A 25256-nucleotide genomic window follows, 5' to 3' on the forward strand; every position below is an offset into this window, starting at 1 on the left:
TCGCTGTTAAGGATATTGACAAGTGTGCAAAGGAGGGCAACCAAGATGATCAAGGATCTGTAAACCAAGCCTTATGAGGATCAGTTGAAGGTGCTGGGTATGTTTAGCTTAGAAAAGAGGAGACTGATAGTCATCTTCAAATATCTCAAAGGCTGTCACATGGAAGGTGGAGCAAGCTTGTTTTCACCTGCTGTGGAAGGTCTCTTTGGATGGAGTTTCATTGGGACGGTTGTGAGAGGTCTCTCTGAAACTTTGCAGAAATACAGTACTGTAAGGGGAAACGGACGTTGAGGAAAAAGAAGGGGAGAAAGTTCTGTGTGCATGACTGGCTTGTGGCCGTCATACCGTGAAATGACACACACACAACCATCAAGCAACACACACAGACACGGTCGGGAAGGCAGCGAAGGGCCACCACGCGCTTTCCCGGCTGCCAGCGTAGATGACTCATTTGCCCGTGGCGACAGAGACTCTCTGGGTCTCGCCATTAACGCGCCTCGCCCGCCCCGAGGAGCTGCCACTCGACAGGCTGCGGGCGGGCAGCGCTCCCGCTATTTCTCTCCGGCGGGCGGCGCAACTTGGGCGCCTGTCTCTTGTACAGAACGGGAGATGGACCTCCACCCGACCCGGACGAGGCGACCATCGCCGCCTGTCCCCAAACCCCGCAGGCAGCCTGGCTCGGGGGTCGCGCGGGCCATATGAGCTGTGCCTGCCATACGTCATATTTTCCAGGACACGTTCTCTTTTTCATGGGTATGTAAAATGAGAGTCGTCATAGCGATCCATAGCTAAAAGTAACAGTCGGCAAATGTGTCCTCTTTATGGCAACCCTACCTGTACCCCAACTTGTGAGGGAAAAGTCTAAAGCGAGGAGGCAGGGGGAAGGGGACGGTTCCAGAAGGAGGAAAAAACCAGGGTCCAGAAAGAAGGAGAAAGAGAGAGAGAGAGAGAGAGAGAGAGAGAGAGAGAGAGAGAGAGAGAGAGAGAGAGAGAGAGAGAGAGAGAGAGAGAGAACACCCCTTCGCAATCTCCATCTTCCGGCTCCCTCGCCCTCGCGCTCTTGACTGGAAATATTCCTGCTCCAACCGAGAGCCTCCCCCAAGGGGGCCGGACAGGTGGGAGACCCGCGTAGCGCGTGCTTGAACTTTGCCAGCCCCCACCCCATAAGTGGTGCTTGTCCTTCTTGTCTGAGGGAAAGGTAGGCAGGCACAGCGGTAGGTCGGGGGCGTCGCGCCCCCGAGCAGCACCTGGCGCTTTGTTGTGGGCAACCGGGTTACCTGGTGAAGCGGACGCTGCCATAGGAACTTTGCTCAGCTGCGCCCCAGGCAAAGGGGGCGGGCGCGAAAAGCGGGCTCCCACTGGGCGCAGCGCGGCGAGGGGACGCCCTTCAGAACTGCCTCATCGGCGGCGGCGGCGGCGGCGGCGAAAGAAGCCCGAGGGGCGCGGCGCTGGCCGGGGAGGGCGCACGCACGACGCGGCGGCTTCTTGGCAGGGCGACGGGCGGAGCGGCGGCAGGAGTGCGGGCGCCTTCGTGGTCCCCGGGCAGCTGCCGAGTCCGAAGAAGGGGCCGAAGAGCGGGCGAGCGAGGACAGCGGAGAGAGTACGTATCTCACGCGGAGGGAGGCGGGGAGGGGACGCGGCGTGTCGCGGGCGGCGTTTCTGCGCGTGTGAAGGCGGCGCGCAGGGGGCGCTGAATGGGCTACGCGCGGTGGTCAGACTCAGGAAGCGCGTGAAAGTCCTTGCGAGCAAAACAAAGCGGTCTGTGGCCTTAAGAGCTTAGGGGAAGGAGAAGGGAAAGCGGGCAGATGTAAGTACGGTCGCGAAGCCGCCTTTTCCCCAATTGCTCCGAGGAATGGAAGGGGCGCTTCCTCGTCGGCGGCTTGAACACGCATTGATGTGTCAGCGCGATGATGGGCATGTTCGGAATATGTGACACCCAAGTGATATGCCTGAGAGCACGGTCACGTCTTCAGGGAAAATAGGAATGCCCCCCTCTCAAGCCCCCGCTTAAACAACTTGGCCCAATTCTGTACGATGTAAAGTTCCCGTCCTTCTTTCCACGGGAGTATATTTTAATTTGCGATGTTTTATTCGCCACGCCACCCGATACCCCGCTCCAAAGTTTCGTTAATTCCTTTCGGATTTATTCTTAGGGCTCGCTCTCTTTCTCTCTCCTCTCGTTTTCGCTCTCTCAAGTTTTTCAAAGCCTGCTACTGAAATGGGAGGGCAGAGAACAATGTCTGAAAAAGTTGAGACATATATTCTCTTCGGGAGATTTGTCATCTTGCTGATGATTAAACGTGTTTAGATATAAAAACCTATTGGATTTCTCCCCTCCTGCGCTTGCTTTGCTTCTACTGATGCCTATAGGAACTTGAAATTTAAAATAGCCTTTGCAATCTCTCTGTGTTTCAGGTGTGTTTAATCTTCCGTGTTGAACACGGAGTTATCAGAAAAATCTGGGCAGAGCAGTAGATGACTCTCTGCAGTCTTACTATAGTGAAATCCTGTAACCAAAAATAGGGAGGAAGAGGAAATTCAGGGCTAGCAACTAAATTCTAAGTAGTGTAAACACCCCCAGTGAGATGGGTCCCCCCCCCCAAGTATGTCGTATGATGGCTTTGCAAGTTGTGGAAGACTGTTGCTATTGCTTTTTCATCCTCACAGCAACTCTTGGCACATGCAACCTTGAACCTAAGGGGCATGGCTGCTTTAATCCAACTTCTCCAAGCAATAGTTTTGTACCTACAAAGGTACAAAAAATCTTAGAACATTTGAAGTAATACTAATAGATAATGTATTAGAGCATGTCTAGAGTGCCATCCTCTCATACCAGACTTGCTTTGAATTGTGTGAATATACTTTAGAAACTGAGCAGGTTCACACCCAGTCCATCTCCAGAAAGGATACTCTGATTATGGCACTCTCCACAGAGGCAGGCAATTTTAATAGTGGAGGTCACAGGCCAAAGCACAAGCCAATGCATGTTAACCCAAAAGTAAGTGCTAATGAGGGCAATGAGACTTTACTCATAGTAAATTGGTTTTTTAACAGCTTAGTTCTCGAACATTTTGGCTCCCGAACACTGCAAACCCAGATGTGAGTGTTCCGGTTTGCGAATGTTTTTTTGGAAGCAGAATGTCTGACGCAGCTTCCATGGCTTCTGAGTGCAGGAAGCTCCTGCAGCAAACTGGAAGCTATGCCTTGGTTTTCAAACATTTTCCGAAGTCGAACAGACTTCCATAATGGATTCCGTTTGAGAACCAAGGTATGACTGTATATGCTTAGGACTGAAGTCTTAACATTGGGCACTTCCAGAAAACCTATTTAGTGAACATGCATCTTAATTTGTTTGTGCAAAGCTTGCATGGAGGTTAGATGGCATTGCCTATTTATTGACCATTCATTCTTTATACCATGTTGCATCAAGTCATCATTATCCCACACTTTAATGCATTTTCCCATCACTTTCCATATCATAAAAACTCTGGTTTGGGGGGAAAGCACATTTACTTTGGGTGCAGGAGCACCAAATCAGTTTTAATTGTGGAACCCGAATTTGCTGATATGTGACTGAATCCCACCTGAAAATAGCAACAATTGAAGTGCCCATTGTTCTGCGTAACCTATCAATCTGCATAGTGAGGATGTTAGCACTGTGCATTATTGGCCTCACAGAGAAGCAGTCATTACCACACTCCTATAATAGCTCAGAAACCAAGGACAGTAGAGAGGGCCAGTTAGTGTTTCCCCCATGATGTATCCAGAGACAATAGATTGGACCTGCTTCAGATGTAAACTTTGCAGTGGGCTTGTCAGTAATTTGTAATTGGTTTCCATGATGCACAAGAAACATCTGAAGATTTCATATGGTGATTCTCTGCCCTGAAAATGTGGGATGCCTCAGCATTCAAAGTATAGACAGCCAGAATTGGGCTAGTTCCCCTTTTACTTTCTGTGGCAATCCCCTTAACTACTATATTTGGGGGGAAAGTTATAGTCCCATGGTAGATAATCTGTTCTGTATTCAAAGGCCTCAATAGTTCAGTTGTTTAGAGCATGGTGCTGAGAATACCAAGGTTGCAAGTTTGATCCCTGTATGGGACAACTGCATATTCCTGCATTGCAGGAGGTTGGACTAGTTGATCCTCAGGGTCCTTTCCAACTTTGATTCTATGAAACAGGCCTCATGTTCCATCCCCAGAATCTCCAGATAGGGCTGTGAAAGTTCCCTGTCTGAAACCTTGGAGAGCTGCTGTCAGCTTAGGAACCAACTCCTAAGGACTGAGGGGTCTTTGCCATCCCCAATAAAATATTTGAAAAAAATTGACGGGCATTGCCATTCAAATGATGTCCATGTACCATTACTTGCCCCCCCCCATATTTTATTCAAGTCAGTGTGTAGATCATACTGAGCTAGGTTAGGTCTGGCTCCAAATAAGGCAGCTTCTTGTGTTACTTACTACCGTGTTTCTCCAAAAATAAGACACCATCTTATATTTATTTTCCCTCAAAAAAACACACGGTGGCTTATTTTCAGGGGATGTCTTATTATTATTTTTAAGTATGGTACAGTTTAACCTACAAGGTTAAACTGCCTACCACTTTGGCTTATTTTTGGGGTATGGCTTATTTTCGGAGAAACACGGTATGTGTCCTTTATAGAAATCTACAATGGGCAGGATTTGACAAGCAGTGAAAACAGTCAGGAGGTACAACTTGTGAGTTTCCTTAAGAGCCTTCCTTCTTTGTATCCCTCATTCAAGCTCTGGGATATTGGTAAGTGGATTGAATGAAATTTGGCATGATTACTGCAGCGTGTGCAGAACTGACCATGGGAGAATGACTTTTATTTAAGCTGGATCTCTCCATAGAACAGGTTGGCGTTTTTAAGTGAAGTGCATTTTGAATGTGTTTATTTCAATTCTGTCTAGGAACTTTAAAAAGTAATAATGCATCCATATCTCTCCTTTTCCCTCGTTCCCCCTTCTTTGAACTGGGAAATTATTATGGCCATGTCTTAGTGGTAGTTGTGGTGGGGTTGGGGGTTGGGAGTCGGCTGTAAAAATCTGACTTTTAAAACCACACAATTTTTGCTATCTGGGCACAGTCAGGGCCAAAATGGGGGGGGGAATCTAATTAGGATCTAATATATTGTATGTGAATTAGAGGGAAGTGGCACTCTGAAAGAGTGCTTAGCCCAGGGGTCAGCAAACTTTTTCAGCAGGGGACCGGTCCACTGTCCCTCAGACCTTGTGGGGGGCCGGACTATATTTTGAAAAAAAATATGAACGCATTCCTATGCCCCACAAATAACCCAGAGATGCATTTTAAATAAAAGCACACATTCTACTCATGTAAAAACACCAGGCAGGCCCCACAAATAACCCAGAGATGCATTTTAAATAAAGAACACATTCTACTCATGTAAAAACATGCTGATTCCCGGGCCATCCGCGGGCCAGATTTAGAAGGCGAATGGGCCACATCCGGCCCCCGGGCCTTAGTTTGGGGACCCCCTGGCTTAGCCCTTTCTTCCCAGGTCCTTTCTGGGATGCAAATCTTCAGCCGATTAAAGCTGTTATTAGAAAACAGATAATCGAGGTTCAGATGCTGTCCTTGTATTTTCTCTCCTTTGCAGCTAATAGCAGCTAGGATGGGTTAATACTGTAGAAAGCAAATAAGAGAAAAAGATTAAAACCTTCTCCCAGAGTTGCTGCTTATTATTATTACTATTATTTAAAAGATCCTCATCACAGATTTCCCAAGTCACTTCTAGTTTGGCTCTTAAACATGCATATTGTTATTATAATAAAATAAATGCCAGAAAGGACTGATAGGTGCTTACTAGAGAAGGAGTTTAATGTTGTAGCCTTTACATATTGTCACTGATCATTAATTTGACTTGGAAATGTTCTGCAAATCTCTCGGGAATGATGGTATCACTGACTTGACTGTATTGAAGGTGTCTAATGGCCCACACGGACACTGGCGGAGGAAGAGGAGTGTGGAGGGAGCGCTCCGCCCCTGACAGCACGATCCTGGCAGGGTGCCATTGTGGCTGCCCCCCCTGTGCTGGATGCCACGCCCCCACAGGTGGAGCCCCCCAGGATGCGTGCCATGCCCCTGCAGGTGACGTGCCCTGCCCCCAGGATGCACGTCAGCTCCACCCCCAGGACATGCGCCAGCCCCCCAGTACCAGAGCATGAAGCGCCACCAGTGCACACGGATAGTGATGATTAAATTTATTACCAGCAGTGGGTCAAAACAATCCAAAATTCAGTATTAAAACAGAACAAATTACAGTCACAGGCAGTGCTATTATTCTAGAAAAAGAGGTGCTGGAGCTCACCACAAACACCTCCCTTGTTCTCTTATAAGGACAATGGCACCCACCTGAGATGTGCCATAACTGAAGTTCTGACTGAAAAAAAGCCCTGTTCCCAGGAATAGGGTGGATCCTGACCAGTCTTATGTCCTGGTCTCAATCTTTGGATGGAAGACTTGTCTGTCTTTCAGCCCTCAGAGCACCATCCCCCAAACATCTCCTGGAACATGTGAAGTTGCATTAAGGAGGAGAATGCTTTTAGGCACGTGCAAAGTTTCTTTCCCTATCACAGAGCATAGGCAGCTCTATGAATATCTGGCATGAGGAGGCCGGGCTTTCAAATCAATATGGTTTCTCTACAGACCTAAGCATTAGAGATTCTCTTCATTGAAACCAAGCACTGGGGCTGGAGTGTTGTGGTTTTTGTTGGGGGTGGCACCTAGGAGCTGGCTCCCATATCTACTGCAGATCCATTCTTTATGATGTCACCACCGATCTAAATTTATTATCTATAAACTGTTGTGGATGAAATAATAACAATAAATTTGTTACTCTTTAAAGTTATCACAAGGCTCTTTGTTAGTTTTGCTGCAGCAGCCTAACAGAGCTACCCTTCCCCCTCTTATTCTTACACGATTCTCCCACCGCAAAATATTACACATACTATGGGCAAACAGAAGGTGATTCTGCAAACCCGAAGAAGAAACGTATTTCTCTTAAATTTGAAATGCAACTGAATGTTCTTGTAGCCTTGATTTTGAATTGTTGCAAAGCTTATTTTGGTTATTGAAATCATTCCTCCCTCTGTTGCCACTCCTGTATGTAGAAGTTAATGGCCAGAGCTCAAGTCTGTAATAGAAATACAGTAACTCAAATCTAGTGATACATTATAGCTCAGTAAATTTGATTTGGTCCTTTTGATATACATTTAGGATTCCGATGGGCTTTTATTGTGGAATCAGTGCTCTCATACTGTCTATTCTTCACACAACATTATCAACACAGCATGGCAGCTAATATTCCTCCTCCACATTTAAACTGAATTTATCCTTTCTGTAGAAAATCTGAAAAGATAAACAGGTTGCCAACAAACTTTTTGCAATGCTTAAATCACACATTTGTGATATTAATCCCCTGTCCAGAAACACCCTCAGTTAAGATGAAGGTTTTCTCTCCCACTTCAGGATTGGTAAATTAATCTAGCAAACCTTGGAAGAATGTGTTATCACCAATTATTGCTGTTGCTAATTGTCACTGTGCCCCCCCCCTCTCTCTCTCACACACAGATTTGGCATAGAATTCACAGATTATAACGCCTGCATTTCATGGCTCTTTCACTCTACTGATTACAATTTGTATTATCTCTATACTCCTATGTATATATGTACATTTGTATCTTCCAACATTCTATGCAGCCAATGCATAGTCCATAGAAACTTAAACTGAGCACTCAGCTACATTGGCAAAGAAAAAGCACTTTATATGTGTTGTACAGTGGTACCTTGGTTCTCAAACACTTTGGTACTCAAACAACTTGGAACCCAAACACTACAAACCTGGAAGTAAGTGTTCCAGTTTGCAAACTTTTTTTGGAAGCCAAACGTGCTCTGTTTTGAGTGTTATGCTGACAATTTGAGTGCTACACATCCGTTTTGAGTGTTACGCTGAGGTTTGTCTACTTTTGCTATTTATTTCGTGCTTTTGCAGCTCTTGATTTTTGTGTGTGTGACTATGTGGAACCCAGTTCAGTTACTGATTGATTGATTATGTGACTGCAGTACATTGTTTATTGCTTTCATTTTATGGGTCAATGGTCTCATTAGATAGTAAAATTCATATTAAATTGCTGTTTTAGGGGTTGTTTTTAAAAGTCTGGAACGGATTAATCCATTTTGCATTACTTTCTATGGGAATGTGTGCCTTGGTTTTGGAATGCTTTGGTTTTGGAATGGACTTCTGGAACAGATTAAGTCTGAGAACCAAGGTACCACTGTATATGCTTTATAACAATGTGACACCAGATGGCGCTGTGGAGTTCTGTTCCTGCCAACCCGATTTCTCATATAAAGTTTAAAGGTAAAGGGACCCCTGACCATTAGGTCCAGTCGTGACCGACTCTGGGGTTGCACGCTCATCTCGCATTATTGGCCGAGGGAGCCGGCGTATAGCTTCCAGGTCATGTGGCCAGCATGACAAAGCCGCTTCTGGCAAACCAGAGCAGCACATGGAAACGCCGTTTACCTTCCCGCTGTAGCGGTTCCTATTTATCTACTTGCATTTTGACGTGCTTTCGAACTGCTTACAACATGTTTAATTGAAACGCTCTTTGGTGTGTCTCGATCCAGCCTAAGACTGAATCCCAGCAAGGCAGAGGTGCTATGGTGGGTGGTCCCTGACTTGGGGATTTGAGAAAGTAACCTGTTTTGAATGGATTGCACTCTTCCTGAAGGGGTATCCCTGGATTCACTACTGTTACTTGAGGCAGAATTGGTTTCAATTTCAAGCTTTGGCTGATTCACCAGCTCCGTATTCTTTCTGGACCAGGATAACCTGGTCACAACAATCCATTCCAAGTAGACCATTACAATGTGCTTTTTACATAGGAAGCTGGAAGCTGCAACTTGCATAGAATGTGACTATCAGGGTTCTGAGCAGTGTAGCAAAATGAAATCATGCCACACTGATTCTTAAAGAGCTGTATTGTCAGAAAGTTTTTTTCTGGTGTTTAGTTGGAATCTCCTTTCTTGCATATCCTCCAACGTTTCTCCCATTCCATAATGATAATTCTACTATTTATACCCCACACATCTAACTGGGATGCCCCAGCCATTCTGGGCAGCTTACAACAGATATAAAAACATAATAAAACATTTTTAAAAGCTTCCCTATACAGAATTGCCTTCAGATGGCTCAGGGGTCAGATAACTCCATACTCCCCAATTTATCTCCAGTGAAAATAGGGACATCCTAAGGAAAAGAGATTCCAGGATCAAATCAGAAACTGGGGTGGCTTCTGTAAGTAAATCAGGGATGTCCCTGGAAAATAAAGACACTTGGAGGGTCTGTTCTTGTAACTTGAAGCCACTGGTTTGAGTTCTACTCTCCAGAGCAGGCGAAAACAAGCTTGTTCTCGCTTCCATGGTGTCACCTTTGTTTGTTTCATACAAACCATAGTTAACATGAGCCACAGTTGTTCAGTTCAGATGACATGACAAGCAGAGGCAGAGCTATCTGCTCCGACACCTGGGGCGGTGCACATGCTGTGCAGCCGGTGGCGGGGCTAGCCGCCTGTGGGGGCAGAGTGAGCGTCCCAGGGGGGCACTGCCACCGCACACCCTTTCTCCTCAAGTGATGACAAGCTGTGACTAAGCAAAGGAGGAAGCTTCTGAAATGCTCCTTTCAGCAGAGTAGAAGAGGGGTGGTGGAACCCAAGGCTTAAATAGGCCTCTTCACACCACATTAAACTATGTTTTAACATGATGTCAGAAAGCAGCATTTCTTTCTTTCTTTTGCCCCGTCAAAAACCTATTGCTGCATAGTGTAACATACATTTTAAAGGAAACAACTAAGAACAAAAAAAGACGTTTTAGAACCATGAAGAATGCATTGACGTAGACCAGATAAGACCCTCTGCGTACTGCATTGCATATAAATATACCTCTGTCAGGTAATCAAAGTACATTGTTTCTGAAGAAAACTTAATGAATGTGCAGTGTGTAATCTCCTGCTTATTATGTTTGCACTTTTATAATGTATTTTAAAGCTACAGACAGGAATGGATTTGATTTGCTGTAGATTTATAATGCTGTAGTGCACACGGTTTCACCAAGAGAATGACTCCTCTTTGTTTTCATGTTCTTTTTCTCAAGACCCAGTCACCTGTGTTAGGGCAAGGTACATTCTGCTTTAATAAAACAAACCCTGGGAATCTAAGAACATTCAGCCCCATCTGTCCCTGGTTGAATGGCAAAATGTGATTTATGTTGCAGCCAGGCATGAAAACAAATGATATTGCTTGTAATCAATAAATGTTCCTACAATCTGCAACTTAAACAATGGAAGCTAACAATTTAACATTTATCTTTTTGAGTTATATAAATTGAGCTGGAATCTGCAACTTCTCAGAGTTGTTAATAGGAATCTTGCTGTTGCTTTTAACATAGGATTAGGCTACTTAATATAGATCAGGGGTCCCCAAACTAAGGCCCGGGGCTGGATGCGGTCCGGGAATAAGCATGTTTTTACATGAGTAGAATGTGTCCTTTTATTTAAAATGCATCTCTGGGTTATTTGTGGGGCATAGGAATTCGTTCATTTCCCCCCCCCAAATATAGTCCGGCCCCCCACAAGGTCTGAGGGACAGTGGACCGGCCCCCTGCTGAAAAAGTTTGCTGACCCCTGATATAGATGATATAGAGTAGTATAGTATGTGAGTGTTGCATATGTGTGCTTTTGTGTGTGAGAGAGAAAGGGAGAGGGAGGAAGGGTTATGTCCATATAGTGTATGTTCACATACACATACCCTCCAAGCGTACTGATTTTCCAGGGACAGTCCCAGAATTATGAAAACCAACCTGGTTTCTGATTTGATCCCGGAATATCCCCATTTCCCTCACAAGTGCTGCTGCTGCCAAGTCCGGGAAAGAGGATTAGCCAGTGCTTGTCTCAAGCAGCGGCAGCAGCAAGCAATCAGCCCATTGCCGCTCCAGCAGCTGCAGAAGAGCATTGCAGATGGGAGAGGGGGCAAGTCATCCAATGGTTGAAGTGGGACTCAAAGGCTGTTGTAGGGGGTGGGAGGGGGCCTGTTCTGAATCACGCTGGGCATGTGCAGGCCCTCCAAGTGTCAGTTTCTGATTTGATCCTGGAATGTCCCACTTTTCCTTAGGATATCCCTATTTTCATCAGAGAATTGTTGGAGTTATCCATCCCCTGAGCCAACTGAAGGCAGCCATGTATAGTGAAGTTTTAAAAATGTTTAATGTTTTATTATGTTTTAATATATGTGGGAAGCTGCCCAGAATGGCTGCAGCAAACCAGTCAGATGGGCAGGGAATAATAATAATAATAATAATAATAATAATAATAATAATAATAATAATTCGAATGTCGCTATTTTCATCAGAGACATGTTGGAGGGTATGCAGGAAACCTGAGAGGGCAGCCACCACTACTTTCTCCCTAGAAGTAAGAGGAGACCATTGGTGCCTCCTGTTCGCCAAGAGGCTGCTATCGAGGTAGCATGGGGAAGCTGCTGAGGAGGCGGCAGATCTGGCCTCCAAGGAGCATGCTGCAGCCATTGCTGTGACTGTTGTAGCAGCAGCAGCAGCAGCAACAGCAGCAGCAGCAGCAGCAACAGGCAATACATTCCTTTGAGACTGATCTGCTGCCTCTGTAGCTCCTGCCACCTGAGGCGGTTGCCTCACCTTGCCACATGGGTGGGCCATCCCTGGGCAGTTACAGTGAGGAAAGGAAAGCTGCTTCCTCACAATTTTATTGGTGAACACATTTTCACATATTCCTTGAAAATCATTCTAATTATCACCCAGAACATCCACAACACTTTAACTTATTCATATTTCCTTTATCCAAATGAGAGCTTCTCCTTCAGAAGTCTTCTCCACACCTCTGAGCTAATTATGAAGATGATATTCCACCCAGTACATATTTGACATGGGGGAGAAACTCTGTTTGGTTCAGATTTTAAAGCAAATCTACCTAACTCATGCTTTCTGAACCAATATACCAAACTGAAACACAGCTAGTGGGAGAAGCAACAAAAGGATCAGCCATTTTAGATCTGGTCCTAACCAATAGTGATGACCTGGTTAGTGGGGTAGAAGTGGCAGGATCATTAGGTGGGAGTGACCATGCTCTTCTGGAGTTTATTATTCAGCGGAAAGGAGCAACCAAGCATACTAAGACTCAAATCCTAGACTTTAAGAAAGCCGACTTCAGAAAACTTAGGGAAACTCTGGGTGAAATCCCATGGACAAAAATACTAAAAGGGAAGGGAGTTCATGATGGTTGGGAGTTTGTTAAAAGGGAGATATTAAAAGCACAACTTCAGGCAATACCAATGAGACGGAAACATGGAAGGTGCCTAAAGAAGCCAGGGTGGCTATCTAAAGAATTTTTAACTGAGTTAAGATTTAAAAGGAATATGTACCAAAAATGGAAAAAGGGGGAAATCACCAGAAAGGAATTCAAACAAATAGCCAGCACATGTAGAGACAAAGTCAGAAAAGCTAAAGCACAGAATGAACTCAGGCTTGCTAGAGAGGTTAAAAGCAACAAAAAGGGCTTTTATGGGTATGTCCGTAGCAAAAGGAAGAACAAGGAAACAGTGGGGTCACTTAGAGGACAAGGTGGTGAAATGCGAACAGGGGACAGAGAAAGGGCAGAACTCCTCAATTCCTTCTTTGCCTCAGTCTTCTCCAAAAAAGAAAACAATGCCCAACCTGAAGAATATGGAGCAGATGATTCAGCAGGGGAAACACAGCCCAGAATAAGTAAGGAGGTAATACAAGAATACTTGGCTAATTTAGATGTATTCAAGTCTCCAGGGCCAGATGAACTATATCCAAGTGTATTAAAAGAACTGGCAGAGGTGATTTCAGAACCACTGGCAATAATCTTTGAGAATTCCTGGAGAACAGGCGAAGTCCCAGCAGACTGGAGGAGGGCAAATGTTGTCCCTATTTTCAAAAAGGGGGAAAGGGAGGACCCAAACAATTACCGCCCAGTCAGCCTGACATCAATACCAGGAAAGATTCTAGAGCAGATCATTAAGCAAACGGTCTCTGAGCACCTAGTATGGAATGCTGTGATCACTAAAAGTCAGCATGGGTTTCTGAAAAATAAGTCATGTCAGACTAATCTGATCTCATTTTTTGACAGAATTACAAGCCTGGTAGATGAAGGGAACGCTGTGGATGTAGCCTATCTTGATTTCAGCAAGGCCTTTGACAAGGTGCCCCATGATATTCTTGTAAAGAAGCTGGTAAAATGCGGGCTAGACAATGCTACCATTCAGTGGATTTGTAACTGGCTGACTGACTGAACTCAAAGGGTGCTCATCAATGGCTCCTCTTCATCCTGGAGAGTGGTGACTAGTGGGGTGCCACAGGGTTCTGTCTTGGGCCCAGTCTTATTCAACATCTTCATCAATGACTTGGATGATGGGCTTGAGGGCATCCTGAGCAAGTTTGAAGATGACACCAAATTGGGAGGGGTGGCTAACACCCCAGAGGACAGGATCACACTTCAGAATGACCTTAACAGATTAGACAACTGGGCCAAAGCAAACAAGATGAATTTTAACGAGGAGAAATGTAAAGTACTACACTTGGGCAAAATAAATGAAAGGCACAGATACAGGATGGGAGACACCTGGCTTGAGAGCAGTACATGTGAAAAGGATCTAGGAGTCCTGGTAGATCACAAACTTGACATGAGTCAACAGTGTGATGCAGCAGCTAAAAAGGTCAATGCAATTCTGGGCTGCATCAATAGGAGTATAGCGTCTAGATCAAGGGAAGTAATAGTACCACTGTATTCTGCTCTGGTCAGACCTCACCTGGAGTACTGTGTTCAGTTTTGGGCAGCACAGTTCAAGAAGGATACAGACAAGTTGGAACATGTCCAGAAGAGGGCAACGAAAATGGTCAAAGGCTTGGAAACAATGCCTTATGAGGAACGGCTTAGGGAGCTGGGTATGTTTAGCCTGGAGAAGAGAAGGTTAAGGGGTGATATGATAGCCAAATATATAAAAGGATCAAATATATAAAAGGATGTCATATAGAGGAGGGTGAAAGATTGTTTTCTGCTGCTCCAGAGAAGCGGACACGGAGCAATGGATTCAAACTACAAGAAAGAAGATTCCACCTAAACATTAGAAAGAACTTCCTGACAGTAAGAGCTGTTCGACAGTGGAATTTGCTGCCAAGAAGTGTGGTGGAGTCTCCTTCTTTGGAGGTCTTTAAGCGGAGACTTGACAGCCATCTGTCAGGAATGCTTTGATGGTGTTTCCTGCTTGGCAGGGGGTTGGACTGGATGGCCCTTGTGGTCTCTTCCAACTCTATGATTCTATCCTTAGAAATTCACACTTCTCTAGATTTTGTGATGCTGTTCTCCAGCCAAATAATGTGTACAAAAAATGTGCATGTTAGGTAAAAGTAAAAATGCATATATTTATTAAAACATAAATGTATCATATATGGGGAAGGTCCGTGCCAAAATGTGTATATCAGGGGAAGTTGCATACAGAAATGTTATGTTCGGAGAAATTTACACTAAAATTCAGATAAATTTTTATGAGGACTTAATTTCCCCCCTGCAAGCTGCTGCAGAAATGTGAAAAAGGAAACATAAACTTGGAAACATGAGAAACTGAAATTGAGAGATTTGTCCAGACAGTGTAAAAGAGGGCTGGAAAAGTTGTGGCCTTCCAGAAGTTGCTCATGTACAACCCCCCTAATTGCTGCATGGGAGTGATGGGAGTTGGAGACCAATGACATCTGGTGACACCAAAAGGACAGAAAATTGAAATGAAGCTGTCAGTTGACTTAAACACTGTGCATTCCACACTGCGCTAGATACATTCACAAATGAGAATAAGTAGCAGAAGAAGGAGGGATGCAACCTGTCAGAGGGCCTGGTATGGCTACTCTAGAGTAACGACTCCAGCATGGTCTTTTAAGGCTTTTATTAAGTGCTGATTATTTACAGTGTTCAGAGCAGTAAAAATGCATCCTTAAGGTGAGGTGTCAGAACTCCCGAATGGCGATTGGCGCGTTTTCTTCCAGCACCACAGCTTTGGCAGACCCAACCTCTTCCCCCTACGTTTGCGTCGCAATTCGGGAGTTGGGGGGATTGGCCTCCCCCCCGTGCGTCCAACTTCCTGTCCCACCTGCGGCCTGGGCTCCACAACCTTGCCTGAGCCTCGGACACCACTTCCTGACTCTCCGCTGGAGGCAGAGCTCTCCTTACTCTCTCCAGCGCTTGGGGATGGGCTGGAACTTAAGATGGGAGGGACTTCCCTGTATCCCTTGTCCCTCACATCCACCCCCCTCCCAGGCTCCTCTCCCCCCCTCCCTAGTGGCTCTCTGCTTGCTGGGGACGAGTGAAACCCCAAGAAGTCTGTGGCATCCGAGCCTGTGGGTGTAAAAATTTCCCCCCAATCCTGCGATCTTTCTCCTTCCCCCTGAGAAGACGGGAATCCCAAGAAGTCAGTGGCGTCAGAGCTGGTGGGAGTAAAAATGTTCTGCCAGTCCTCTCCTGCCTCTGACGTCGTCGACCTCGGTGAAACCCACACCTCTTCTTCCGTGTCCTCAAATTCCGCTTCCCATCTCCATGGAGAGCTGCTGCCTGCTATCCCTTCCTCCTGCCCCTCCCCCTCTCCCTCCCTTTCCATGTGCCAGGGCTTGGGCCTGTGGGGGAACAGGGCGTGGAACTCTTCCACTAAAAATTCCTCAGGTACTTCCGTGGCCGGTATCCACTCATTGTGGGACGGCGGAGTGTCCTCCCATGCTATCAGGTACTCCAGCCCTCTCACCCCTCTCCTTGAGTCTAAAATCTCAGTTGCCTCATTGAGCTGTCGGGCGTCTCCCGTCTCCCCCCCTCCCTCTGGAGGCTGATCGCTGTCCCTGAACCTGGTACTTTCCCTGTACGGCGACAGCAGTGATCTATGAAACACTGGGTGCACTCTCATGTCCTCCGGCAGTGCTAGCCTGAAGGCTACCGGGTTGACCTGTTGCGTGACCGTGAAGGGGCCCAGCCTCCTGGGTGCTAACTTTTTGCATCGCCCCCTGGTGGGAAGACCTTCCGAGGATAACCAAACCTTGTCCCCCACCCTGATGACCTCTCCCGGTCGCCTGTGGCGATCTGCCCCCTTCTTGTACGCTTCCTTGGCCCTCTCCAAGTGTTCTCTGAGCTGCTGGTGCACCGTCTCCAGGTCCTCTGCCCAATCCTCTGCTTGTGGGCCCTCTTCCTCCTCCTCCCCCTCCCTCTCCGGGAAAGATCTGAGGTCGCGCCCGTAGTTGGCCTTAAAGGGCGACACCCCTGTGGAGACGTGCACCGCATTGTTGTAGGCAAATTCTGCCAGTGGCAGGCGATCCACGCAGTCCGTTTGCCTCTGGCTGACGTAACATCTCAGGTACTGCTGCAGAATGGCGTTGACCCGCTCCGCCTGTCCATTGGTCTGCGGGTGCCGAGCCGTAGACAAACTGACCTCCACCTGCAGGAGGTTCATTAGCCGCCGCCAGAAACTGGAAACAAATTGGCGGCCACGATCCGAAATAACTCTTAAAGGCAATCCATGCAGTCTGAATACGTGGTCAACAAACAGTTTGGCCGTCTCTTCTGCCGAGACCGCCCTGGCACACGGTATAAAGTGGCACATTTTGGACATGAGGTCCACCACCACCAACACTGCGGTCTTGCCCCTGGACGACGGCAGGTCTGTGATGAAGTCCATGGACACTACTTCCCACGGCCTGTGCGGTGTGGCTAATGGCTCCAGCAAACCTGCTGGTGGCGCTCTGACCACCTTTGCTCGCTGGCAGGTGTCACATCCCCTTACATAATCCCGAACATCCTCCCGCACCCCTGGCCACCAGAAGTGTCTCATGACTAGGTGAGTGGTTTTGTCCCTTCCGAAATGACCCGCCGTTGGGTTGTTGTGCATCTGCTTGAGGGCCTTACCTCTCAGCTGTTTGGTTGGCAGGTACAGGGCTCCCCTGTAAAAAAGCAAACCCCTCCTTTCCTCAAAGTCTTTGGCCTGCTCCCTCCCCCCTCTCAGTTCTCTGAAGATGCGGGTGGCAAATTCATCAGCTGCTGTCAGTGCTGTGAGTTCTGCCTCGCTCACCACTGCTGCTCCGCATGACCATGCTGATGGGGGGAAAATGTGCCTGGGTGCTGGTGGCAACTCCTCCTCCATGTACTCTGGCTTGCGGGAGAGGGCATCCGCCCTGACATTCTGCTCCCCCGGGATGTAGTGGATGGAGAAGTTGAAGTTCGAGAAGAACTCTGCCCACCGTATCTGCCGCTGGTTGAGCACCCTGGCAGTTCTCCAGAACTCCAGGTTCTTGTGGTCTGTGCACACCTGGATGGGGTGCTTGGCGCCCACCAGGAAGTGTCGCCAGTGCTGGAACGCAGCGTGGATCGCGAGAAGTTCCCTATCAAACACTGTGTAGTTGCGTTCTGGCTGGGTCAGCTTCCTGGAGAAGAAGGCACAGGGTCTCCACTCTCTGTTGGCGTCCAGTTGCAACAGAATCGCTCCCAGAGCCTTGTCCGAAGCATCTGTCTCCAGGCGTAGGGGCGCATCCTGCACCACGTGGAACAGGTGCTGGTCTGAAGCGAATACCCTCTTGAGGCTTTCGAACGCTGCTTGCACCTCTGGTGTCCACCGGAACTTCTGCTTGCCTCTCAGGCAGTCGGTGATAGGAGCCGTGACACGAGAGAAGTTCTTGATGAACTTCCTGTAGAAGTTAGCGAAGCCTAGTAGGCGTTGGGCATCTTTGCGCGTCCTGGGGCTGTGCCAGTCCAGGATGGCCTGCACCTTGTCCTTGTCCATCGCCAGCCCCTTGTCTGACAGCTTGTAGCCCAGGAAGTCCACCTCTTTGGTGTGAAACTTGCACTTCTCCAGCTTCACATACAGGTGGTTGTCCTTCAGGCGCTGCAACACCTCCCTGACATCCTTCACATGCTGCACTGGGTCATTGGAATAGATAAGGATGTCATCTAGGAAGACCAAGCAGTTCTTGAAGAGGAGGGACCCCAGGACGTGGTGCATGAAGGCCTGGAAGCATGCTGAGCCCCCTTGCAACCCAAAGGGCATCACCAGATATTCAAAAGAGCCCAGAGGCGTGAACATCGTGGTTTTCCATTCATCGCCCTCCCGGATCCTGATCAAGTTGTACGCCCCTCTTAGGTCTAGCTTGGTGAAAATCTTGCCCCTGCGTGCCGCTGTCAGGAGATCATCCACTCTGGGCATGGGGAAAGCCACTGGCTCTGTCACTGAATTCAGTCGTCTAAAATCCACCACAAGACGGCGCTGTTGCGTGTCTTTCTTGTCCACCCAGAAGACCGGGCTGCCCCCTGCTGCCTTGCTTTCTCTGATGAACCCCCGCTTGAGGTTCTTGTCGATGAAAGCGCGCAGATCCTCCAGTTCCTGATCTGACATGGCGTACAGCTTGGCTGGGGGTATCGTTGCCCCTGGCACCAGGTTGATCTGGCAGTCAAAAGGCCTGTGTGGGGGTAGGTGGTCGGACTCCGCTTCGCTGAAGACCTCCTGCAGGTCCCAGTACGGCTTGGGTATCGCCTCACCCCCTTTGACATGCATGGTGGCCACCGTGGCTATCGGAGGCCCCTCCCCTGGTTGGTGCTGCATGCAATGTTCCAGACAAAAGTCCGACCCAAACATGATGCATCTCTGGTGCCAACTTATGGAGGGGTCGTGGCGCGCCAGCCAGCTCATTCCCAAAACGATGGGGGGGTCTGAGATGGTTGTGACGTTGAAAGCCAGTGTCTCTGAGTGCCTTCCCACCGTCATTCTCATGGGGGGGGGTTGATGAGTGATGGCCCCTCCCAGCAACTCTCTGCCGTCAATGGTGGCCACGTGCAGGGGAAAATCCAGCTGCAGAAGTTGGATCTGGTGCTCTTCTGCAAAGTTTCTCGAGAAGAAGTTGGCTGAGGCACCACTGTCAATTAAGGCGAGGACTGTCAGGGGATAGCCATTTGGGAGCGTTAGCGTGACTTCTAGAACCACTCCTGCTCTGGGAGGGGTGGGCTGGCTCTGCTCCTCTCTGTGCGGGTGGGCGGGCTGGGGCTGTTGTCTGCTGACTGTGCCTGGCTGCTGCCCCTTGTCTCCTGCAGCCAGGCTGTCTCGTTTCCCTGCTGTGGTGCTGCGTCAGCGGGGGAAGGTACAACCGTTCCCGCCTTTCCTTGCCACTCTCTGCGATGAGGGCAGTCTCTGACGCGATGCCGGGGGGAGTTGCAGAGAAAGCAATTCCCGCCTCTTCCCTCCTTGCGTCTTGGCGCCGCCGGGGTTTGAAAAGCCCGCGCGCGCGCTCCCCCGATCTCCATCGGTTCCGGCTCTGGGCTTGGTCTGGGCGGGTCTGGGGGCGGTCCCTGGGGTGGGGTTTGGTGATGTGGTCTGTCCTGGGAGCGTGGGAACCAAGGTTTTGCTGCGCGCGTCGCTTGTTTGTCATACCATCTGGATTCCTGTCTCACCCCCACCGCTAGCGCCGCTTTGCTTAACTGATCCATAGTCTGCGGTCTAGGACCTCTTGCCAGCTCATCCTTAACGTCTGCATGCAAACCCAGGTAGAAGGCTGATTTCACTGGCTCACTTTGCAGATCCCACCCCAGTTTGTGCACCAGCATGGTGAATCTCGCCCAGTAGTCCCTAACTGTCGATTTTCCTTGTGTTAAGTTATGAAGCTCCTGTTTAGTGGCCTCCATTTCACTGTCGCTAGCGTACATTATTTTTAAGGCTTCTAGAAATAATTTTGCGTTCTTCATGCAAGGATTTTTTTGCGCGATGAGCGGTCTTACCCATTCCCGGGCGGCCCCCGTCAAATGCTCTATGATAAAGGAGACTCTGTGCGCGTCATCTGGGAATTCTGCTGCATGCAATTCCAGCGCATAATTTATTTCTGTCTCGAATCCTAGGTACTCCCTCGGGTCGCCGCTGAACTTGGTGACTAGGCTCTGTCCCCTTCTCACTTGGACTAGCTGCGGCTGGGGCGCCCCCCCACCTCTAGCGGCTTTCTCCTCTTCCAACTTTTTCTGCAGGTCCAATACCATCACCCTTAGCTGTTTCTCAGTCTCCTCTTTTGTCCTCACCTGGTCCACCAGCTTGTTCAGCTCCTCCTGCGCCCCTCGCGCTTCCTCCTGAGCGGCATGCAATTGCTGCTGTGCGTGCGCTGTGAGGTTCTGCAGCTCCTGCTTCGCTGCTTCGGCCTCCAGCCTCCAATGCTCAGCCTCTTGAGCGCTCATCGCTGCACTCCAAAGTAGCCAAAAAAAGATTCGGGAGTTGCTGTCAGAGGGCCTGGTATGGCTACTCTAGAGTAACGACTCCAGCATGGTCTTTTAAGGCTTTTATTAAGTGCTGATTATTTACAGTGTTCAGAGCAGTAAAAATGCATCCTTAAGGTGAGGTGTCAGAACTCCCGAATGGCGATTGGCGCGTTTTCTTCCAGCACCACAGCTTTGGCAGACCCAACCTCTTCCCCCTACGTTTGCGTCGCAATTCGGGAGTTGGGGGGATTGGCCTCCCCCCCCCGTGCGTCCAACTTCCTGTCCCACCTGCGGCCTGGGCTCCACAACCTTGCCTGAGCCTCGGACACCACTTCCTGACTCTCCGCTGGAGGCAGAGCTCTCCTTACTCTCTCCAGCGCTTGGGGATGGGCTGGAACTTAAGATGGGAGGGACTTCCCTGTATCCCTTGTCCCTCACACAACCTTTTAAATCAAAAGCACATGCCTCATTTTACCTCCTCCCATTTCAACTAAATGATACACACTCAGTGTTGTTCTGCAACATAGCCAAAATCTGAGGACAGGAGAGAAGGGTTAAATGTACTTCTGCTGACAAATGTGAAAATACTTCTAGAACAAAATTCCCATTTGCTTGCTGACTACTTAATTTCTCCTCTACAAATGCGCCCTCTGCTCACAAGTTGCTCTCTCCATAAAACACACATGGAATAGGTGGGGGAATCACTCATCCCTGATCTATTGAGCATAATAATCTGTTGAGATACTGGGTTTTTCTGGTTACAGGTAGGTAGCCGTGTTGGTCTGAGTCGAAGCAAAATAAAAAAATTCCTTCAGTAGCACCTTAAAGACCAACTAAGTTTATATTTTGGTATGAGCTTTCGTGTGCATGCACACTTCTTCAGATACACTAGAAACAGAAGTGTCAGACCCTATATATATATATACAGAGGGTGGTGGGGGTGGGTGGGAATGGGTTTTTCTGTTAATTGTAAAATTAATATAGTCAAGTAAGTGTTAACTAATGGGTGCACTTTGGAAATGAATGCCACATATTTTATTTTTACTTTATTTGCATTTGTTCTTTACATTCCCCCCCTTGCTGATGGAGTGAAATATTCTGCACTTAGCTGTTTTATTGTGCTCCTGCCCCTTAAAAACATAACCAGACATTGATATTTCACATCCCAGTGCTTTTAACTGTTATGCATGCTTTTCTGCTCCTTTCTTTAAATGAGCAGAAAGTAAAAATAGAGGAATAAGCTAGGCAAACTCTTCTTAATGAGAGCTTCACTTCCAGCCAGCGTTTGGCTCTCCAGTCTGAGCCTACTCCTCTTTCTTGCTCGGTGCTCATTCCATTTCATGGCTGGTTAACTAGTACAAAGGTAACTGACCTCACTGTTAACTTCTGCTTTTGAAAGGGCACCATTTCCCTTTATTATAGTTCTCAGCAATCATTTATCCTTATCCCCAGGAGCCTTTTTCTCTGATTGTTTCTACTTTGATGCTCATGCAATCAATATCTCTTCCCCACATAGTTAAGCAGAGTCACTCTCTGTGTTGCTTGCATTTTCTTACAGTGTATGTTATTTTCTTATGTCCTCTCACCTTCCCTTATAACAGGCTTAATGCACTATGGATGCCAGGATGCCTCACTGACTGGACTGATGTCTTCACCACCTGGGGATTTGTACTGCATATCTTTAAGAGTACAACCATTGGACAATGAATGTGAGATCATGCACTATGAGCCATTGGACAACAAGTACTCCTCACAGCAGGCCTGGGGTGGTCAATGGACAGCAGATCCCATCTCTCAGAGTTCATGCAGGAACTCCTTGCTCTTCACCCAGTGGTAGCACCCCAAGCCCAGCGATGGGAAACCTATCTACAAACTCCCATTTAAAGACATCTCTTGGAGGAGGGGTTGCTCCTCAGAGCAATGTGACCCATAGCAATATTCACTTCACTGCATTAAGTCCCAGGAGACAAATGGTTACCAATGGGAAGGCTCTCTACCATACTCCACAACCTCCAGCGCTGCCCACGCCACAGATTGTGAAGCCAAAGCAGCAAGAGCATGGAAACAGTTTAATGACAAGCACAGTTAAAGGTAGGATTTGGGTGTTTTTTTTTGTAATAGTAGTGCCTTTTTCATTGTTTTACACGCTCAGTAATATTATTGCCAGGAAATGATATTTCAGACATGTTCTTTTATAGTGTGAGGAGACTTCCAAGAATACAGAGACTTTTTATTTAATACAAGAGGCAGCAGATTCCAATGAGTTCTTGTTTAAATCTGAGTTCTGGTATCTTACTTTTCTGCTGGCTCTGCTTGTTTGTGCAAATAGTTCCACATGTGTTTGATTCTTTGTTCCTTTTTACCACCATTATCTATTCCTTATTCTCCAATTTACCTAATTTCAGGTTTGTGCACTTGATTTTCCATGTGCAGTACTGCTCTGGAAGAAATGGTGATACCAATCAGTGATTGCTTTTTTTTAGAAGTTGTAATTGTATTAGTATTGATATGTTTGCTGCCCTGGGCTCATATGGAGGAAGGTGCAGAGTATAAATCTAATAAATAATAAGTGGCAATAAATAGGATGCCAGTCAACCTGGCCATGTGTCCTGTCCTCCTCCACCACATCCCTCTCTCTGCCCATTTTTGGTTCCATCTTGTGCAGCTGAGCTGGCATAGGTTCCCTGTGTAAATGCTTTCCATGACAGAGCAGTTTCTACTTATTTGCACAAGCACAGTGCAGTGATTCCATGCATTGTGACTGCTCAAAGACATTGTTAAGGTTAATCCTATTTTACCCATCCAACACAATGTGAAAGGGCACCCTGTCAAAATTAGGCTGGCGGAAAAAGAGGGTTGAGAAAGAGATGTGGTGGTGTGAGCAGATCCTGGAAGCACCCGGGCTACCCTGCATCAGAGTGAGTTTAGCGAACTCTTAGGTGGGAGTTGGAGCAGATTTCTATCCTATATCTGACCCCCTCCTTCCTGTTCAGATACAGGGAAGCCTGGATTAGGTCACTGGATCAGACTGTCCCTGTTGTATTCACCTGGGAGAAAATGAAGAAAGAAGCAGAAGCAATCAGCCAAAGTAGTGCCTTATTTGAGTCTTCTTGGAAGTACTGTGGGATGTATCCAGCTGGATTCTAGTCAGAGTAACTCTATTTAAATCATAGCTGCCAGGTCTCCCATTTTTTGCGGGAAATCCCTGTTTTTAAAGCCGTTTCCTGCTGTTATCGTGAATGGTGAAATATCCTGTAATTCCCCAAAGCAAACAAGATGAATTTTAACAAGGAGAAATGTAAGGTACTACACTTGAGCAAAAAAAAAAAAATGAAAGGCACAAATACAGGATGTGTGACACCTGGCTTGAGAGCAGTACATGTGAAAAGGATCTAGGAGTCTTGGTAGACCACAAACTTGACATGAGTCAACAGTGTGATGCAGCAGCTAAAAAAGCCAATGCAATTCTGGGCTGTATCAATAGGAGTATAGCTTCTAGATCAAGGGAAGTAATAGTACCACTGTATTCTGCTCTGGTCAGACCTCACCTGGATTACTGTGTGAGTCCAGTTCTGGGCACCACAGTTCAAGAAGGATACTGACAAGCTGGAACGTGTCCAGAAGAGGGCAACCAAAATGGCCAAAGGCCTGGAAACGATGCCTTATGAGGAACGGCTTAGGGAGCTGGGTATGTTTAGCCTGGAGAAGAGAAGGTTAAGGGGTGATATGATAGCCATGTTCAAATATATAAAAGGATGTCATATAGAGGAGGGTGAAAGGTTGTTTTCTGCTGCTCCAGAGAAGTGGACACGGAGCAATGGATTCAAACTACAAGAAAGAAGATTCCACCTAAACATTAGAAAGAACTTCCTGACAGTAAGAGCTGTTCGGCAGTGGAATTTGCTACCAAGGAGTGTGGTGGAGTCTCCTTCTTTGGAGGTCTTTAAGCAGAGGTTTGACAGCCATCTGTCAGGAATGCTTTGATGGTGTTTCCTGCTTGGCAGGGGGTTGGACTGGATGGCCCTTGTGGTCTCTTCCAACTCTATGATTCTATCCTTAGAAATTCACACTTCTCTAGATTTTGTGATGCTGTTCTTCAGCCAAATAATGTGTACAAAAAATGTGCATGTTAGGTAAAAGTAAAAAATGCATATATTTATTAAAACATAAATGCATCATATTAGGGGAAGGTCCGTGCCAAATTCTTTGATTCTATGATTCCCCTGGATTTTCAAAGCAGCTCCTGCCAGCCAGGGAGGCTCCTTCTGCGCATGTCTGGACATGCGCAGAACTGATTTCGGGTGCTTCTCTGCCCATGTCTGGGCACCGGAAATTGGGCAGAGCGGCACCGGAAGTTGCTTCTCCTGACATGCATAGAAACGACTTCTGGTGCCGCGGCGCTGCTGATCCCGTATATTTCAATCCGGGAGTTGACAGGTATGATTTAAATAAATATGCCTAAGTTAGTTGTGCCTGTTAATTTAAATGGATCTACTTTGTGTATGACTACCATTGGATACAGCCCTACAAAGATTTAGCTATTCCCTTAGGTGCCATTACCAGACCCTCCAAGTGCCCCTATTTTCCAGGGACGTCCTTGATTTAGAGAAGTTGTCCCAGTTTCCGATTTGATCATGAAATGTCCCACTTTTCCTTAGGTTGTCCCTATTTTCATAGGAGGAATGTTGGCATGGATAGAGTTATCCAACCCCTGAGCCGTCTGAAGGCAATTCTGTATAGGGAAGGGTTTTTTAAAAAAATGTTTGAGGTTTTATTATGTTTTAATACATATTGGAAGCTGCCTAGAGTGGCTGGGGCAACCCAACAAGATGTGTGGGTTATAAATATTAAAATTATCTTTATGTTCCTATTTTCAACAGAGAAATGTTAGTGGGTATGCATTACTCCA

At 47.2% G+C, this 25256-nt stretch overlaps 1 protein-coding gene across 6 annotated transcripts in view; it reads left to right on the plus strand.

Annotated features, from left to right (window-relative positions):
- Positions 1-527: 527 nt before the first annotated feature.
- Positions 528-25256, plus strand: part of GLIS3 (GLIS family zinc finger 3) — a 166647-nt gene continuing 141918 nt past the window's right edge. For 3 of the 6 annotated variants that reach the window (XR_009556889.1, XM_060269160.1, XM_060269163.1), the window contains exons 1-2: positions 528-753; positions 21949-22438. Coding sequence is in view for 4 of the 6 variants with exons in the window: in XM_060269160.1 (XP_060125143.1) it covers positions 22051-22438 (388 nt within the window). In the remaining 2 variants the exon portion in view is untranslated. The other 3 variants (XM_060269161.1, XM_060269162.1, XM_060269164.1) reach the window with 3 other exon arrangements.

Source organism: Zootoca vivipara, chromosome 16, assembly GCF_963506605.1.
Source record: "Zootoca vivipara chromosome 16, rZooViv1.1, whole genome shotgun sequence".
Classification (NCBI taxonomy): domain Eukaryota; kingdom Metazoa; phylum Chordata; class Lepidosauria; order Squamata; family Lacertidae; genus Zootoca; species Zootoca vivipara.